Here is a 15792-nt window from a genome sequence, read left to right as displayed (position 1 = left end):
GACAGACAGGAAAGAAATGGATAATAATATAACGTTTCAAATGGGGTCTAGAAATTGTCGATTCGTCGTTTAGATGCATGATGTAAGAGTTGATGATTTCGTTTACGTGTCACCAAGAATGTTACAGTAACACAGCAGAATAGTGCAAGAAGGACGGCAGTGCCGAAGATAACTGATGCGGTTTTAGAGAGACAAACTTCAGATGCTGACTTGAATGAAAGAGATTGGGGTGGACTGTTTGTGTCTGGAAAAATTGAATGTTGTATGGTCTGAAACAGAAAATTGAGAACAGTTCGTGATTTTCGTTATTTTTTTTCGAAAACTTTAAAACGAAATTCCTTTTTTCGATCGATTTCGAAAACCACAAACTCGGGTTTCATGGGAGGGAAGGAGTGACCTAACTTTCTCAACATGATTTTTCTAGCCCACCGCAGTTGATGGTCCAAAAATGGTCTAACATGCATCTCATATGTGTTTTCTAGGTCATTTAACATATTGGCCTAACAAATGCAAGTTGAGATTTCTAGGTCATCATTGTAAATGGCCTAGAAAACACACCATCGGGTATTACTGGGACATTTATCATGGTGGGCTAATTTCCTAAAATTGATTTTTCTAGGCCACCGTGGTTGATGTTCCAGAAATGGTCTGACATGCACCTATATATTTTCTAGGTTATTTAATATGTTGGCCTAACAAATGCAAGTTGATGTTTCTAGACCATCATGCTAAAAGGACCTAAAACGCAATGAGACTAGTTTAGTTATTCGAACTGTCAAACTAGATTTCTTAAAATTTATGAATGAACGAATGTTCGAAAATTCTTCCGAAAATTCAATACACGATTTTCGAGACATTTTTTTCAATGTTAGCCGTTTTCGGAAAACACACACTGAAAAAAATAAAACCTTTTCGTTCTTTATCTTCAACTGGTAACACTATGACATCAACTGATACATCAGTTTCCATTTCTCCAGCTGTTCTTCTAACTTTTGTTGTCGTTGGACTTGTACTTCCTCTTCCGAAAACTCTTGGTGTAATCAGCTCCTCCTCTTCGTCCTCATCTTCATTTGCTTCATCAATTTTTCTTTTGTACCCGTCACAACTGGTTTGAATGTGACAAGATCTGGTGTATGCGATACTGTAGGTACAGTACTCCTCAATGTGACTACTTGCATCACAATATCATCTTCTGTTGTGTCATTCAATGGACTATCCCTACGATATGGATTTGGAGTATCTTCTTCCTCATTGAGCCTTTGAATATCTTTTGGTCCTTTGAATGATGAAATGTGATGAAGGGATGGTCCACTAGGTCCATCTTTATGGAAAACGGTTGGATGAGGTGGTCCTAAAATGATTGGTTGGAAAGCATCTGGTTTGATGTATCCAGGAACCCGTGGTGTTGATTCAGATTCATGGAATTGAGATTCAGAATTCAGACTGTTTCCACCGTGATGGACATCTGGTCCATGATTGTCTGGTCCCAAATTTACGAAATTGTGTTCAGGTGAGGATCCACTAATTCTCGGTGGATGTATTGAGTGTCCCGAACAGGATGGTGGGGTTATTCCTTCACATCCACCATCATGTTTATAGCAAAGTTGAACGGTGCACGTGAAATACAATTGGACCTGTAGATACTGATATACTAATCAAAAACCCTATCGAAAGTAACCTTATCTGCATACTTGAATACTTGAGCATTGGTATACGCAGATATTGCGCCGGATTCGTACTCAATCTGTGGGAGAAGGAATGGATCAGTGGAACATCTGAAATTTTTGTGATTTCTTGCTGCTGATAACCGAAAATTATGTAAGTTTTCTAACCCTCGATCATCTACTAATTCAAATTTGTTTCCGTGTCCATCATCTGCAAAGCAACTATGGATAAGGATCCCGTAGACGTGGCTGGCATCTAAAAAGACAAATTTAAAGTTTAACACCATGTTATGGGTATGAAACCTTGATCGCATCTCCAAACATGTGTCACCTTTTGACCAACTTGAGCAAATCTCAAGACGTGTCCTTCGATACCGTCTTTCAGATGATACGCACAAACTGGGAGAGAATACTCTTGATCTACATTTTGTGGAGCCAAAGTTCTGAAGAAAAAGAATTTATTGTCAAGGAGTTGAATGAAAATTTTAGTGACCTACCCAACATCTATTTCAGCGTTTAGACCTTTTATTGATTCTAGGAAGAAGCATCGAATACTGAATGCTCGATCCATTCCGGTAACGAAAAACGGATGAAACGATGTGATCATTGTGAAGGAAAATGAAATTCCACGTGGATGAAGAGTCCTCTGTCGTCGCATGTTACATGCTCCAATCGGGATCGAGAATTCTTGAGGTGAAGAGTGAGAATCTGCAGAGTGCTGCACACAATGCTGCTTATCGGATTCACCATCCACGTAGATTCTTCCTGCAGAAATGGGCGGTATGAAATGAAAAAAAAAGAAGTGGACTTGCCATTAAATGGATGCTCTGTGTTGATTTTTACTCGTATTGTATCAATCCCACAGAATACTTCTGGCTTTCCAACGACACCATTTTGAATTTCAAAACTTGAGGATACAGTGGAAATACATGAAACACACAGGAATAGGATGAACTGAAATTTGAAGAGGTGAATGCTTAAAAATGAAAATCTTTTCAGATAAAGCATACTTGTAATCCGGGCTTTGAGCGAGCCTTGCCATAGTCTCTCTTAGAATCAATATTTTTGCACCGACTAATAGTAAATTGGATATTATATAACTACAAAAAATATCCATAGAATTCTATCTTGTCTATGGACAGAGGTACAGACGAAACGGGCAGCACCCGGTCCCCCCTGGATCGGTATGGCTTATGACTTTGTTCATAGACAATATTTAGATTTTCAAATAGTATCATTTTGTAGTACTTGTAGAGTTCTATCATATCAGATTTAGTTGATTAAATTTATTGATTCTCGAAAAAATTATGGCAGGGCCGCGAAGGACCTATATCTCCTGTTTTAAAAGTATGAGATAAAGAGAACCAACCTTCAGAAAGAAGCGACACCACATACTGCTGAAAAATGTAGCTTCTTCTCTAAGAAACTGAACGATTGTGTTTGTATAAACTGTGTAGAATAAAGAGGTTCATTTGGATGGAGTCTTCCATTAAATACTGGTAGTCGTTAGCACTGCCCGCCCCACCGCTCATTATTATTGCCGCGTCGTGGCTAATACCACTTTTTCACCGATTCACATTTATCGGAAAGACAGAAAAAAGCGAGTATCCACCGGAGGGGATTCATGAAGGCTTCTTAGCATTTATTATTACGTATATATCAGTGTATCTCATCATCTACTTTTTTTCAGTCTGACGAGACATCGGATAACTGGTTTCTGTTTGTTTGAGTTGAAGAATCCGGAGAAGAACAAACTTCTGTTAAACTGATCAGTTTATTATGAAAGGGGCCTAACAACATTTTTTATAAAAAAGGTTTTATTTTTTAAGTGCAGGAACATGTTTTAAAAAAGATGAAAATAACCCGAAACCGCAAAACTATAGAGATCAAATATAACCGGCAACTGCTGATAAACTGTCCCATCTTCTCCGTTCGACTTCATCAAATTGGCTTTTTAAATACTTTTCCACTTCTTTTCGAGACACCATCAAACTTTTATTCATCTCCCATTCTACAAATTCGAAAGGTGCGCAATTCTCTGAATTCAATTTTGATGAAAATGGGGACCGCCAGTTAAAATTTCCAAAGATTCTGAAAATCTTGAATGTTCAAATTGTCATTGAGAATTCACTTTTTACTTATTAATGATGAATCCTTGTTTCAGTACAATTTCGTTGGAATCCTTTAGTCCGTGGAGCATAAAATCCCTTTCAGGATTCCACTTTGAATCAGTCAACCAAATATCCCTCACCCATCCGGTACCCTGAAAAACAATTTTTGGTTTTTTGAAAATACATTTGGCATTAAACTTTTTTGAGTATTCTGGCTTTATCAAACTCATGAACATCTCCCATCACAGTTCGAATACATGCTTCAAATGTGAATAAATCTTGATAGTTTTCCGCTTTTTCCCATATTTTTCTGCAAACTTGAGATTCTGCAGAAAGTTGAGGATAAAACGTTTGCTGAAGATAAATCTGGAATTAAAATTAAGATGTACAGTGACTGTCAAGGAAGGATTACATGAAGAGCACCATTATCGGTTCCATGAAAGCTATTCGGAAGTTGTGATTCGAAGTCGGCAAAATTTCGGAGGAAGGATTTTGCCCATTGAGTGTTATGAACGATGTACGATCCAGCAGCAACTTCCCAGTTCACAAAACGATCATAGAATGTTAAATCGTAGGATTCGTCGATGTATTCTTCCAGGAGACTAAGAAATGAGTATGTTTCTTCTCTACCATCTACAGGATGGTGCATAGTTACCCGGACTACAGTTTGCAAGAAATTTGAGGAAAGAGTTGTACTGGGTTTAAATTTGGGGTGCGCAAATTCAAATGATTTATTAGTAAACTGGCAAACTTTCAATTAATTTGATCAACTTTGAGCTGAATTATCGCTTGTCAGAGTTGCTTCATCTCATGAAAACCGAAATGCATCTTTGGACAATCATAACAATACCTAGACTTGAGGAACCGCTTTGAAACGTTCAGTAGCTTTTAATCAAAAGTAAAATTATATTTCTACTTATTTTCGTGCTTTAAAGTTGTTTATGTCTCGAGATATATCTTTTTCCGGTCCTTATAACTGTGCGCCACTCTGTATTTTGAAACAAAATCAAACTCACACTTTCGGATTCACAACTGCTATATCTGCGTCCAGGAATACAAGCCATTCAATGTTTTCGAGCAATTGAGCAACAATGCAGTGCCGTCGGAACATGAACTAAAAATTTTAATTGATTGTTATTAATCACTTTTTAAATTTGTTTACCGCAAACCTCTGATAAAAGGGCCCCTAACTTTTAAATTGGAGCCAATTTATTTTGGTTACTATCAAAGATATCAAAAAGTTTTCAACTGATAAATTCTTCATGGTGAACTCAGAAGTGTTTTCTCAGTTAACACATGTTTGATATTTTTCATAGGAATTGAGATAATTGAGCTCCAACTTCGAAATGTGCGGGGCCCTTCTATTACAGGTCTTACGATAAATCACTTACATCTTTCTGTTGACAAACATCTCTGTAATCCGAATCTTGAATAAAATGCAATGGGTAATTATGTATTTGACAGTAACATCTAATTGATCTCAACGCTGTGGAGTATTCTATTTCAGCGTCTTCAATATCAGATACAACAATTACAACACTAATATTCAATCGACGAGACGACGATGCTCTTGATAATGGGAATTTGCTAGTGTTGGAATCCTGATAAACCCAAAAGATGATCAGTTGATAAAGAAGAAGAAAAAGAAGTAGTAACTTACATTCTGAATATCTCTAATAAACAAACGAGAGACAAAACAGATAATTATAAGTAGTCCAAAAAATATGAAACAATGTCTTATACGATAATGAACTTTTCTCATCCCGGTGTAAAGGGAAAACTAGGTTATTCGTAAGATGAATCCGTCCTTGAACTCTTTCGTCTTCGTAAAATCTAGCAGATCGAAATCTGAGATTTCAATTTGAGGCGGACTGCGGGTTGGTGAAGAATTTGTTTCGGGCGGCTAAATGAAAAGGATCACAGATTTTATATCTTTAAAGGGCGGAGAAGCAGAAATTATCAAATGAAGACATGTGTCTGAAGACAGAATGTTTTGAAAAAATGTGTGAAAGATTTTATCTTGTAGCAAATTAGCAAATCCAAGCTAATCTGATTGTTCGACTGGCTCTATTTACTTGAACATAGGGTCTGGTGATCTTCAATCTCAACACTTATGATAAGGTTTATCTACTTCTTACTATGGAATTTTTGTCCTAAAAGAACTTCTAATATTTCTTTTTTTTCCAATTTTCGAATTTCCGAGTTTCTTAAGTTTTTTATTCGGGCCTATTTCAAATGCGATTTAGGACTGATCTCTGTGAAAATCGTCAATTCAGAAACACTCGAACTCAGAAATTTAAGGAAACCCAGCCAGGAATTCAAAAAAATTTGTGGCATCGAGAAATATAGAAATTCGGGAGTTCAAACATTCCGGATTTTAAAATTTGGAAATTTTATTGATCTTGAAATTCAGACGCTCGCAAAGTTGAGAAGATTTGAGAAACTCGGGAAAAGCGAAAAATTTGAAAACCCTGAGATATGGAAGTTCAAAGATTCAAAATTTTGGAATTTAGCGAATTCTAAACGTTAGAAATTCAGGAAATGATGAATTATAAATTTGATAATTCCAAATTTCAGAAATCAAAAGACCTTGAAACTCAGGAATTCAAAAATTTGTGATATCAAAAAGTCCAGAAATGCTCGATTTCAGAATTTCAAAATTTTAGTGATCTTGAAATTCAGACGTTTTGGAAATTCGGAAATTAAAAAAACCTAAGCTCTTGAAGTTCGAAAGTTGAAACATTCAGAATTTCGCAAATTCTAAACCTCAAGAATTCAGAATTTCAGAAGTTGTGGGAAGTTGGAAAGTTTTTAAATACTCACAATCAGTAACTTTAGGGACTCGGAAATTCTGAAAATCTGACAATGAAACGTTTCATTTTGTGTCGGTTCTACTTCTCATTCATAATTTGACCTACTGGATATTTCTGACCTTGTTTTTAATGAAAATATTTAGACGTGAGGCGGCTAACAATTATTGGCACCACGCAGGTAACACGTCAGCTGCTGTTCAAGAAATCTTGAGACATAAATAGAAGAATACACATTTATCTGTAAACTGACTCAATAATGCTATACGCCGTAATCGTTATCGGATCCTGGCTTATGACTACATGCGGAATTTTTGTGTTCCTAACATTATCCAACACAGGGAAACCAGCTGAATACGGAAGATACAGTAACCCCTCTCCATCAAAATCGATGATTCCTGCAAAATTGGCATGGATGACTCAGGAATCACCAGCTTTCTTCATTCCATTCTACTTCTACTGGACGGATCAACATTTGACAGAATATGGAAAGTTTTTGACATGTGTCTTCCTGTTTTATTATGCGTATCGTACGTTTGCCTACCCACTTCTGATTAGGTCGAAGAATGAAACTCCTTTTGAAATCGTATTGATGAAGTTCTTGTTTTGCATATTTAATGGATTCATTCAAGGATCTTGGAATGCATATTATCAGCCCGAAATCGATAAATTCCATCCAAGATTTTTTGTTTTCTTTGGAATATGGCTTTTTGTGGTATTATGATGTCTTCTGTTACAAAAAAAACACACTTCTTTTCAGATTGGGTTTATAATTCACTGTATTTCGGATCTACACTTGATTTCTTTTCGATATAACTTGCCTAATGACACCTATAGTATCCCTCGCGGCCATCTGTTTGAGTATATCTCATGTCCAAATTACTTTGGAGAATGTCTTCAATGGATCGGATATGCCATCTCAACTCGTAGTTTTCCGGCAATCGCTTTTGCGTTCTTCGTAGTTTGCAATATTGCTCCAAGAGCTGCATCGCATCATGAATGTTATAAAAAGAAGTTTGGCGCTCAGTATCCTAATGACAGAATGGCTCTTCTCCCAGGACTTTGGTGAACTACGACATGTTTTTTTGTTGAATAAAATATTTATAACTTTAAATGCATTCTTTTCCTTTCTATGAATAAAACAATTTTTAGCATGTTTCGTTCTATCTATGCTGTCAGAAATCTATTCTCGACTGAACAACTCGAATTCAAACTCCCGCTAATTTTTGTGGGCGCGGACTAGTATTCACGGAGAGACTTTTAGTCCCCCTCGATTTACGAGCCTGCGCAGGCTAGCCTGGCGGAAAGATTCAGTTCTTGTGTTTTTGCCTTGATTTCCTGTTTAAAATTCTTTTTTTCTGAGAAAAACACTCACGCAATTGTAGAATACCTTATTCATGTATTTCAGCAAGTAATTATGTCATGGGAGCCTAGAGATGACTCTGGACCTAGCCCCAGCAACGCAGGGGTGACACAATCGTCACTGTACGAGGTTAGTAATCAATTCTCTTGCATTTTTCTCTATTGAAAAAATACTTGCAGATTGAAGACGATGGGTTAACGAGGGGACAACAAATTGACTGCAGTAATCTGGAAGATCTCCTTGTCTACAATGAAACATATTCGGAAATCATTGATTCATCTCTCGCCCTTGTAGAGCAACAACTGATCGATAATCAAATGAGACAAAGTCAGTTGAAAGAAGAACATCGCAAATACAATCGTGCGGATATCACAAAGCGCAAAGTTCCGGTACATCTTTATATGCCACCATATTTCAAAGATGAGAACGGCATGTGCCCTCCGATGAGTGCCGAAGCTCGTGAAAAACAAGAACTCAAATGGTTTGATCCATTGATGAAAGAAGAGAAAAAGTGGACGCCTTCTGAAATCAGAACACTCCGCACTGCTGTCAAAGAATCGATGGTTGCTCATGAGGTTCAGCCCTTATGCTCGCGAAGAGACATCATAGTATCGAAATTGAAAAATGCGGATATCACTACCACAAACAAAGAAAGACGTCAATGGACAATGGAATTAGAAGATGTGATGAGAAATATTGGATACGTCAAAGGAAAGCCCGAAGAAGAAGTTCTGACAGCGTCTGCCGATTATTCAGTTATTCCATGGAACGCGGTTGCTAACGTTGATGTAAGCGTTATTTTTGTTTGTTTTTTTTCAAAATATTTGTTTTTTAGTTCAAAGGTACTCGAACAGAGTGGGCTGTAAGAGCAAAATGGTGCAATGAGTTGAATCCGAAGTGGAACAGGGGCCCATGGCCAACAGAAGAAGTTGAAAAACTGAAGTTTCTTCGAGAAAGTCCGAAGTTCGTCTCGTGGCAAATGCTTGCACTCAATCTAGGTACCAATCGTACATCCTATCAATGCATGGAGAAGTATAAAACTGATGTTTCCCAGCATTCAAAGTAAGTATGAGCTATTTCAGGAAGGGAAACAGTGTCACATCTAAAATAGGACAAGAAACGTTCCTTTTATTTCAGAGAATGGACACAAGACGAAGATACAAAATTGATTGCTCTCACTAAGCTCACATCTATCAATGGACACATTCAATGGGACAAAGTTGCTCAATTCATGCCAGGAAGAACGCGTCAACAAGTCAGAACTCGTTTTTCGCATAGCCTCGACTCGTCTGTCAAGCATGGAAGATGGTCTGATCAAGAAGATGTGGTAAGTCACTGCGTTCAATTTCTTCAAAGCACATAATTTATACTTTTGACTGTGTTTCAGCTACTCATCAGTGCCATCTCTCGATACGGAGCCAAAGACTGGGCTAAAGTTGCTCAAGCTGTCCGGAATCGAAATGATTCACAGTGTCGTGAGAGATGGATGAACGTTTTGAATAGATCTGCTCATGTTAACGAACGCTTTACATTGATGGAAGACGACAAACTTCTGTATGCAATCAAAATTTTCGGCAAAGGAAATTGGGCGAAATGTCAATCTATCCTTCCGAGGAAAACTCCAAAACAACTAAGAAGAAGATATCTACAGCTGATTGCTGCGAAATTGAGAGTGCGTCTTTCTTAGTAATTCATAAAGATATCGCAGTTTTTTTCTAGCTCGCTTCTGGCATATGTAATGCTATCGATGCAATGAAATCGGGTAGGCGTGCGCCTGGAGAAGACGAACTGGATCAAGAAGACAAGGAAGAAGCTGAGAAGATTCCGAATGCAATCATGAAAGAGATCTATGAAAAGCTTGCCAAGGACAATCCAGATGTTGGAGAGACACCAGAAGAGTTTTTCAAGAGATCAATGAGCTCGAAGCTCCGGTATGTCACCAAATTGAATATCTTTCTGAATACATTTTGCTTTTTCAGGCTGCGGCTCGAATTCGCGTTCTCAAGAGTACACCTGGTTACAAAGCTGTTGAAAACCATATCAACGAAATTGTCAAAAAGCATCAAAACGTAGATGAAATCGACAAAGAGTTGAAGTCCAGCGAAATTCTTTCATCTCTTCGTCTTAGTGAAGTGTAAGGGATGGATCATTAATTAAATAGTTGCTGAACTAATTTTGAAATTTTTCAGCGACATTCGTTATATGCTGGAGAAGAGCAAATCAATGGATCGTTACTACAGGGCTAGACAATTCAAAAAGGTTTTCGTATTTCTTAAATATTGACTTTAGTTATCCCTAAATTCAGAATGTTGACCAAATCGGATGTCGTGTACGCCCTGTCAATATCAAGATTGATCCGGAAACATTGATAACATATAATCCAGAAGATTCGGAAAGTGAGAAGAGAATGATCCTTGTAGAGGGTCTGTGCACTGTAGTTCGCCAACATGATCACGTTGAATGGGGAAAAAAGTTTTGGACCGAACACCGTTTTGAAGCTTCCAGAAAAGCTAAGAATTTCGCTGAAAAGGTAAAAAGGTAATCATTAAAATGAATTTATCGTGAAATTCAGATGGTGTTAGACAAGTCAGTAGAAGTGGCTGATTGGGCTCATCGAATCGGATCGAAAATGTTCGATTCAGCTGATATACATTGTCCCGCAAAAACAACACTTCCACCAACGACTGCGTCTGTAGACATGATGAGAATGGTCCAAAAGGCACGTGCCGGTTTGAATCGTCTAGCTGCAGAACATTTTTATCCGGTTGATGTTTCTCTCGAACAGCAACCGACGTTTACAAACGAAGACAGAGAAAAACTCGACGAAAGTAGACGAATGAATATCACTCTCTCCGAGGAAGTCACTAACAGTACTGAGTATTCACTGTTTTATGTAAGTTCCCAGAATGCTCTCAAACGCTGAATTCTGTTTTTCTTAATTCCAGGCCCGCATGAGAACTATCCTCCTTGAACCCATGCGTCTTCAAATAGCACGCGAGTCTGTAACAGATGAAACCAAACGACTTGCTCTCTGTCTCTCGGAAGATCGTGCTCATGAGGAAGAATCTGTGGCAGTCAACAAAAAGAACAGACCTCAAATGCCAAGTAACTCCGTCAGTGTGACACCAACATCAGTTGCGCGTGTTTTAAATGTAAGGATACAGAATTTTTGTTCAAAAGTCATTCAATTGTGTGTTTTCAGACTGGTATGAACATCGATACAACTGGCATTTTGGCTGCTTCTGATAAGAATTCCAGTGCGAAGATTCAGGCGAAAAGAAATATCAGAAATGTAAGGCCTCCATTTTTGACTGTCGAATTTCAAATTTCATGTTTCAGACTGTTGACGAAGTTGCTAGGCGACTGTCTATGCGTGCTACTCCGGCTAAAAGCCATGTTTCAATCAATTCAACCGATTCGGGCCTCGATTAAGTCTAATCCATATCCTCCTGTTATATTTTGTTTTACTTCCGGTGGCTCTTCGCGGGACCCAAATACGGGCTCTTCTGAATTCTTTAAATTTCGAGATACTCAGTTTATTTAGTTTCACTAGGTTTCAAGCATCTGTTAGTTTTATTCCTGGAATAAAGTTGTTCTAATGACTGTTTTGAATGTATTAAATCTTTATTTTTTGGTTGAACACCATTGCCATATCTTTTTCATCGTCATTGGAACATTTTGAAATACAACTTCACAATTCCAGGAAGCAGAAAAGCAGAAATGCAAATGGAAACTCCCGAAAGCGAAAAAACCCGATTCGAGGTAGAATGTGAGTTCGTGCAAGCACTGGCAAATCCGAATTATCTGAACTGTAAGGGCAAATATTCAAGATTTGAACATAATTGTAAATTTAGTCCTGGCTCAACGCGGATACTTCAAAGAGGAATACTTTGTGAATTATCTGAAGTACTTGCTTTACTGGAAGAATCCTCAGTACGCCAGATGTTTGAAATTCCCTCAATGCCTGCACATGCTCGAGGCTTTACAAAGTCAGCAGTTCCGAGATGCGATGGCATATGGTATGGTTTTTCATATTCATAATCATCCCCTGTAATGGTTGTTTTTGCAGGGCCAAGTGCAAAATTTGTCGAAGATCAAGTTGTTCTACAGTGGCAGTTTTATCTTCGCAAACGACATCGGTTGTGCATGTTGCCAGAGGGAGAGGATCAAGACGTCGAAGAATCAGAAGAAGAAACAGTCGAGAACGAGCAGAAAGAGAGTGAAGACGAAGAAGATGTTGTGATTGTTGAGAAACCGGAAGATGAACAAGAAGAACAAGCAGAAGAAGCAGCCGAACCAACTGATACATCGTTGTTAAACACATGATCTCATTTTGTACTATTTAGCTATAACTTATTCAAATACAAATTAAAGCGCATCGGATTCATTTATGGATAAATATCACGATAACATGGACACTAATGAAAGAAAAATTAATTGAATATACTACACAGTGAGCTAAAAACGGCGATAATCTTTTGATTTAAACAAGAATTAGGCTTTCCAGTGGAATCAATGAAAATGTTGGTTTGCTACATTAGTTTCGTATGTCTTGGAACCATCGTGACGTCATTTACAAAAGTTTGGTGCCGGAATGCAGATGTTTCGAGAACAGTGGCGTCGTTATCGAATTTATCTGCACTGACGGTAGCAGCACGGAATGCATTGAGACCATCCGGCGAAGAGAATATGTTAATGTAGAAATTGCTGTACGACGCAGCGAATAGATCATGATCTTCATCTGAAATCGTTGGATAAGCATCCGGTGGAGGATATACGACGCATTTCTCATCAGTGAAAGGATGTGAAGTGAAGTCCAGTCCATCTATCATTTGGCGTCGTTTATGCTTCATTTCAAGCCTGCAATAACGTTTTCCAGTGGAATGGAAGAATATTTCTAGAAGAAACTCACATTCTAAGTCGTTCTCTTATACCTTCTACACCCCATGCGACTTGAACAAAAAAATCTGATCCAGCAATAACACGTCGTCGAAGAGAAGCCATAGAAGACGCGGTAGAAACTGTCGACATTGCAGAAGAAGTTCGATTATTCGTTAATTCACCGTAATGATCATGATATGAAGGATCGATTCGAATTTCAATCAGTTTTTCGTAGTTTTTACCAATGACAATTCCGTTAGATGGGTTGAAACGAACATAGCTGTTTGGAACTTGCCGCATTGCAGAGTCGTAGACTGTCAACAGTGCGAATCCACTCCTGAAAAATGTGTGAATCAGCAATATATTACAAATGGAGAAACCAAACCGATCTCCACTGTTTCCTAGCTTGAATGCAATTCGTTTCATGTCAGAGACAAACATTGCGAACTCGGATGAATTCGACGTAGGTTGTAGGTTCCGGGCAGAGATAGGAGCAATTTTAGATACACCTCCCCACCCCCAAACTGGAATCTGCAAAATATCCAAAGTTCGTAAAGACATTCAGAGAAAAAAAACCTTTTGAGTGAAATTCTGTTCTGCTACTTCGGCCTTCAGATAGAGAGAATAACGACCGAGGGATGTTGGTGTGAACGCTACTCGAACTTTTATAGCTTTTTTTGGATCGATCATCGTTGTCGCATTATCCAAAACCTTGAAGCATGTTATCTTACTGTCAAGTCTTGCGTTCACTTTACACGGCCGATCCGTTGTATTCTCCACTTCCAATTGCATTGTCAATGTCTCTCCTATTGGTACATACCCAAATCCCAGCCTACTGACATGAAATCTCAGTGGTTTTGGTGCTCCCGAAGTCATATGACCATTACCTCCACCAACGGTCATTGTGGAAGAAGCGCGGGAGATTGTACGAACTGAGCTAACCGAATCTCGCCCATCTCGATCCCTTGTCGTCATTGAGTTCATGTTGGGTATGATAGTGCTCACAGAAGAATCGGAGAATCCATTTCGTTGCCGAGAGGAACGACTGAAATCATTTTTGGCGGTCGAAACTCTGCTAGTGTTGTTCGTGAAGTTTGATGTGTTAGAATTGGTAAGATCGGTTGACGTTGCACTGTTACGCTGCTCCTGAATTTTTCTATAGCCCGTGTTGTTTTGTGTAGATGAGGAAACAATCGAGGTCATCGAAGAATGATCGTCTGATTTCGGCCGCTGAGTGCTAGACAGCTTTCCCCGGGGTAGCGAATTTCTGTAAAACAAAATTTGTATCGAATTTTATAGTTTACTGAAACTCACAATCTGAAATCCGGTTTCACTTGAGGCCTATCTCGTTTCTTGCGAGCGTTTTCAAGCGCCGTTAGAAGGTTAATATCCACACCTTTAAGAACATTCTGAACAGTATTATCTCCGATAGTTCGATTTGAAAGAACTGTATCTGAAGTAGTCGCAGAATTAGGTGTGTATGCGTTTGTCGGGTGGCGAGATTCGTAAGTTTTCGGTGTACCAGAAGTGCGCTGTGGACTGATATCGTAAATTGTTGAGCACTCGAACGATGGTAGACCTCGTGTTCCAAGGCGATTCGTTCCACCTGCTGCAAATTTCAAAAAAATATTTAGATGGATGAGCCTAGCGGAGCAACTTACGTCGCTTAGGAGTACTTGTCTTCTCTTCAAGATACTTTGTTGAGTTCATTGGTGATGTTGTAAATGTATTCCGCTCTGGAGAAAACCTTCTACTTTTCGGTTCGTTCTCATCGTTGACTTTTTCTGGCATCATTTTCCCAGGTCGAACGTTTTCCTGCTTCCGTGTAACATCTTTCTTCGAGCTCATGTTTGCAAAAACAAGACCTGGCGAGTTATTCTTCACTTCAGGCGTCGGTTGTTTCTCATAATGACACACTGATGGTTCCCAGGAATTTTGTTTATCTCTGACTGGTGAGTTTTGGAGAAAGCCAGCTTCAGGAAACAATCGTTCAGCTCTGTTCCCTTCGGAGTAAAATTGGTCAGTGTATTGATCTATGGCTCGACCTAAAAGATCTAGGCTTTAGATTCAAATCGGAATTCCCTCAAACAAAACAAAAAATCGTTGATATCATTACCTCCGTCTTGAAAGCCGAACATATTAGAAATGTCGTTTGATTTATCACTCAACACGCTAGGAGGACGAGTATTCACTCGAGAGCTTGTATTTGAGCGCACGTCTTCGCGATTTTCCTCTCGAATCGTAGGAAGCTCCCGAGGGGTGTGCAGACTCGGCTTATAACGATTTTCAAGGCGGAAATTCTCCGAGGTGGGTACAACATCATCATCTTCGTCTTCTTCGCAATCTACATATACATCCTCGTTATCTATAAATATTAATAGAAAATCAGAACATCATGCAAACTCATTACAGAATGATTCGCCGTCGTCAACAGGCTCATCTTGAATGGATTGATCAGCAAATCGATCGTCGACGAGATCCATCGGAGCATCTTCGTTCATTTTTATAGGATGTCAGAAAATTCTGTTTTTTAAAGCAAACAGAAACAGAAATTTAGAATCGAGTATTTAGTATTTTTCAAGATACCCGCTAATTTTGGCGGAAGCGCATCTGCAAGTAACCTTACGCGAAAATGCAGAATCTTTCAAACTGTATCAAAATCTAATTTTGAAAAAATTGTTTCTTTTTTTCTTTGTCTTCAGCATACTTGTAAAATTCCGGGCCAGGCCCGAGTTTAAGGAAATTTTCAAGGCCCGGTAGCAAAAATTTTGTCATTTTGAGGCGAATTCTGAGCTCTCAATACAATTTTCTCCATTATTTTTTGTGTTTTTGGATTGTTTGTCTGTTTGATCAAAAAATATCAAGAAAACTCGAAAAAAATTTTTGATCGAAAAAAAATCACATAAGGGCCCCCTTATGTGTTTTTTGAAAATTTCGAAACTTGTGGAATGACAGGCCCGCCG

At 38.5% G+C, this 15792-nt stretch overlaps 6 protein-coding genes across 6 annotated transcripts; 3 read left to right on the top strand and 3 right to left on the bottom strand.

Annotated features, from left to right (window-relative positions):
* Window positions 1-47: 47 nt before the first annotated feature.
* On the bottom strand, window positions 48-3057 carry CBG12399 (the record flags this gene model as incomplete). The annotated part of the gene is made up of 9 exons (XM_045239013.1): window positions 48-244; window positions 894-1073; window positions 1097-1634; window positions 1679-1775; window positions 1833-1920; window positions 1968-2107; window positions 2162-2429; window positions 2477-2686; window positions 3051-3057. 9 exons carry the CDS (start codon window positions 3055-3057, stop codon window positions 48-50), a joined length of 1725 nt encoding a protein of 574 aa, XP_045094856.1.
* A 493-nt stretch (window positions 3058-3550) lies between these two features.
* CBG12400 lies at window positions 3551-5537 on the bottom strand (the record flags this gene model as incomplete). The annotated part of the gene is made up of 7 exons (XM_002639635.1): window positions 3551-3755; window positions 3803-3927; window positions 3974-4141; window positions 4188-4377; window positions 4792-4889; window positions 5167-5376; window positions 5436-5537. The coding sequence occupies 7 exons, from the start codon at window positions 5535-5537 to the stop codon at window positions 3551-3553; spliced, it is 1098 nt and encodes a 365-aa protein (XP_002639681.1).
* A 1307-nt stretch (window positions 5538-6844) lies between these two features.
* Window positions 6845-7654, top strand: CBG12401 (the record flags this gene model as incomplete). Its single annotated transcript, XM_002639636.1, has 2 exons — window positions 6845-7300; window positions 7346-7654. 2 exons carry the CDS (start codon window positions 6845-6847, stop codon window positions 7652-7654), a joined length of 765 nt encoding a protein of 254 aa, XP_002639682.1.
* A 348-nt stretch (window positions 7655-8002) lies between these two features.
* Window positions 8003-11380, top strand: Cbr-gei-11 (the record flags this gene model as incomplete). The annotated part of the gene is made up of 13 exons (XM_045238997.1): window positions 8003-8077; window positions 8128-8736; window positions 8784-9010; window positions 9086-9275; window positions 9336-9620; window positions 9668-9883; window positions 9928-10082; window positions 10138-10207; window positions 10254-10478; window positions 10521-10841; window positions 10894-11100; window positions 11151-11240; window positions 11288-11380. 13 exons carry the CDS (start codon window positions 8003-8005, stop codon window positions 11378-11380), a joined length of 2763 nt encoding a protein of 920 aa, XP_045094857.1.
* A 294-nt stretch (window positions 11381-11674) lies between these two features.
* Cbr-mdt-31 lies at window positions 11675-12274 on the top strand (the record flags this gene model as incomplete). The annotated part of the gene is made up of 3 exons (XM_002639638.2): window positions 11675-11759; window positions 11803-11967; window positions 12018-12274. 3 exons carry the CDS (start codon window positions 11675-11677, stop codon window positions 12272-12274), a joined length of 507 nt encoding a protein of 168 aa, XP_002639684.2.
* A 206-nt stretch (window positions 12275-12480) lies between these two features.
* On the bottom strand, window positions 12481-15330 carry Cbr-spd-2 (the record flags this gene model as incomplete). The annotated part of the gene is made up of 8 exons (XM_002639639.1): window positions 12481-12808; window positions 12861-13166; window positions 13215-13360; window positions 13406-14096; window positions 14144-14438; window positions 14491-14874; window positions 14946-15194; window positions 15240-15330. The coding sequence occupies 8 exons, from the start codon at window positions 15328-15330 to the stop codon at window positions 12481-12483; spliced, it is 2490 nt and encodes an 829-aa protein (XP_002639685.1).
* Window positions 15331-15792: the final 462 nt, after the last annotated feature.

Source organism: Caenorhabditis briggsae, assembly GCF_000004555.2.
Source record: "Caenorhabditis briggsae complete genome, chrI, whole genome shotgun sequence".
Lineage (NCBI taxonomy): Eukaryota > Metazoa > Nematoda > Chromadorea > Rhabditida > Rhabditidae > Caenorhabditis > Caenorhabditis briggsae.
Note: the sequence above shows the minus strand (reverse complement) of the source record. Positions and strands in the feature narration are given on the sequence as shown.